Consider the following 1,829-nt stretch of genomic DNA (forward strand, 5'->3'; position numbering starts at 1 on the left):
TACCCACACGTATAAATCCTAGACCCGGGCTATATATGCAAACTCAAATCCTTGTACTTATCCCTAGCTCTCACATTATAGCACTGATTTTTTTGTGGAGTATCAGTATTGAATTTAAAATAGTAATATTATTCTTCTATTATTCTCAGATATTAATTATTCTTGTACATTAGTACTATTACTTGTTTGGCTATAGGAGAAAAATGTAAATCTTATTTGAAAGAAAAAATCCACCTCAGCACTCTTATTCACAAACTTCCTGACGAATGGTCAGATATCAGGCTGAGAAAGCACGGAGGAGAAACTGTTCTGTCTGACTGTCTGGAAATGTTCAGCTAACATGAGAAAGGAATACACAATTCCAATTCCACTCCAAAGCCCAATTCCTGCCATAAGAATAGAAAATGAAAACAATGAAGGCCACATCAGCTAACATGAGAAAAAAAAAAGGTAAAAAGATCCCGTACTCTTCCCAATTCCACTCCAAAACCCAATTCATGCTGTGTCATTATATTCGATGACTTGAGTTGTCAGAATACACAATCCAGTGAAGTACTCCACTGGATCTCAAGTGATTGATTCTGAACTCTCCCATATCCTCTCGAGAAAGGTTAGAAAAGTGCTCAATTCCATATATTCTATTCAAGTCTTTTTCATTTCTGTTTGACAGGAATAGAGATCTATTTCAATCAATTCCACAATACCAGTGGAACCGAACAGGCCTGGGGATCCAAAAACAGTCAACTCTGATTGTCATCTCTTACACAGTAAACAATTGTGCAGAGCAAGATAGAATATTAATGCATTACATCGGGAGGTGTCCAGTTGAATGACAAGTTAAACAATGGAATTGTATTCTGTTCATCATCATAATAAAAAGTTCCAGCGGTTATTTATGTTTAGGAGATCTTCAGATGTTTTAAATAGTTATGACAGGCTTGTACACAGCTGTACTTTCTTGTCTATATAAAGGCATATTTGCGATCTGAACGAAAGAGAAAACAATCTTCCAAGAGAAATTTAAATTCTCTTTCTCTCTAATATTTCTTTCTTGTATCATAATAATATTAATATGACATCAAACCTGAACCCTGCCTTCGGATACACAGTGGTGTATGTGAGAGATGTAGCCAAATCAGTCACCTTCTATGCCTCTGCCTTTGGTTACAATGTTCGCCGTCTTGATAATTCCCACAAGTTCTCTCTCTCTCTATCTCTCTTTGATCAAACAATCGAAATGAAATTAACTACATGTAAAATATCAGTAATACGTTCATGCAATTTTGTGTTATTAGGTGGGCTGAGCTTGACAGTGGGCCGACAACAATTGCGTTCACGCCTCTCCACCAGAGAGAAACGGATGACTTAACAGGAGAAGTGCACTTGCCGGAATCAAAGGGGGAGCGCAACCCAGTTGAAATATGCTTTGATTATGCTGATGTGGATGCCGCATACAAGCATGCCATAGCCAATGGGGCTGTGCCGGTAAGCGCACCAGAGGCGAAGAATTGGGGCCAAAAGGTGGGTTATGTGAGAGATATTGATGGCATTGTTGTGCGGCTAGGGAGCTATGTAAAAGAGACAATGAATACTGCCTCCTAACTCCTGTGCATTGTAATGCAATGGAGTTGTTCTGTTTTATTTGTTCATTATGTTTTCTTTTCTGAGAAATTAGGATGTGGAGACGAAAAGTTCTCAAATTACTAAATTCAGACTGTTGTAGGTAAGATAATATTTTCCCCTTGTATGTTACTCCTCTTTGTGCATTTGGTAAAGTCCACAATTTGAATAAACCCAGTCACACTTTTAACAGGATGAGCTATTTTTTT

The 1,829-nt window shown here is 37.8% G+C and overlaps 1 protein-coding gene across 1 annotated transcript; it reads left to right on the forward strand.

The window, feature by feature from the left end:
* Window positions 1-821: 821 nt before the first annotated feature.
* LOC144555568 (uncharacterized) lies at window positions 822-1,829 on the forward strand. The gene is made up of 2 exons (XM_078303954.1): window positions 822-1,197; window positions 1,296-1,829. The coding sequence occupies exons 1-2, from the start codon at window positions 1,073-1,075 to the stop codon at window positions 1,600-1,602; spliced, it is 432 nt and encodes a 143-aa protein (XP_078160080.1). The 5' UTR covers window positions 822-1,072; the 3' UTR covers window positions 1,603-1,829.

The sequence above is a fragment of the Carex rostrata genome, chromosome 6 (assembly GCF_964058835.1).
Source record: "Carex rostrata chromosome 6, lpCarRost1.2, whole genome shotgun sequence".
NCBI classification, from domain to species: domain Eukaryota; kingdom Viridiplantae; phylum Streptophyta; class Magnoliopsida; order Poales; family Cyperaceae; genus Carex; species Carex rostrata.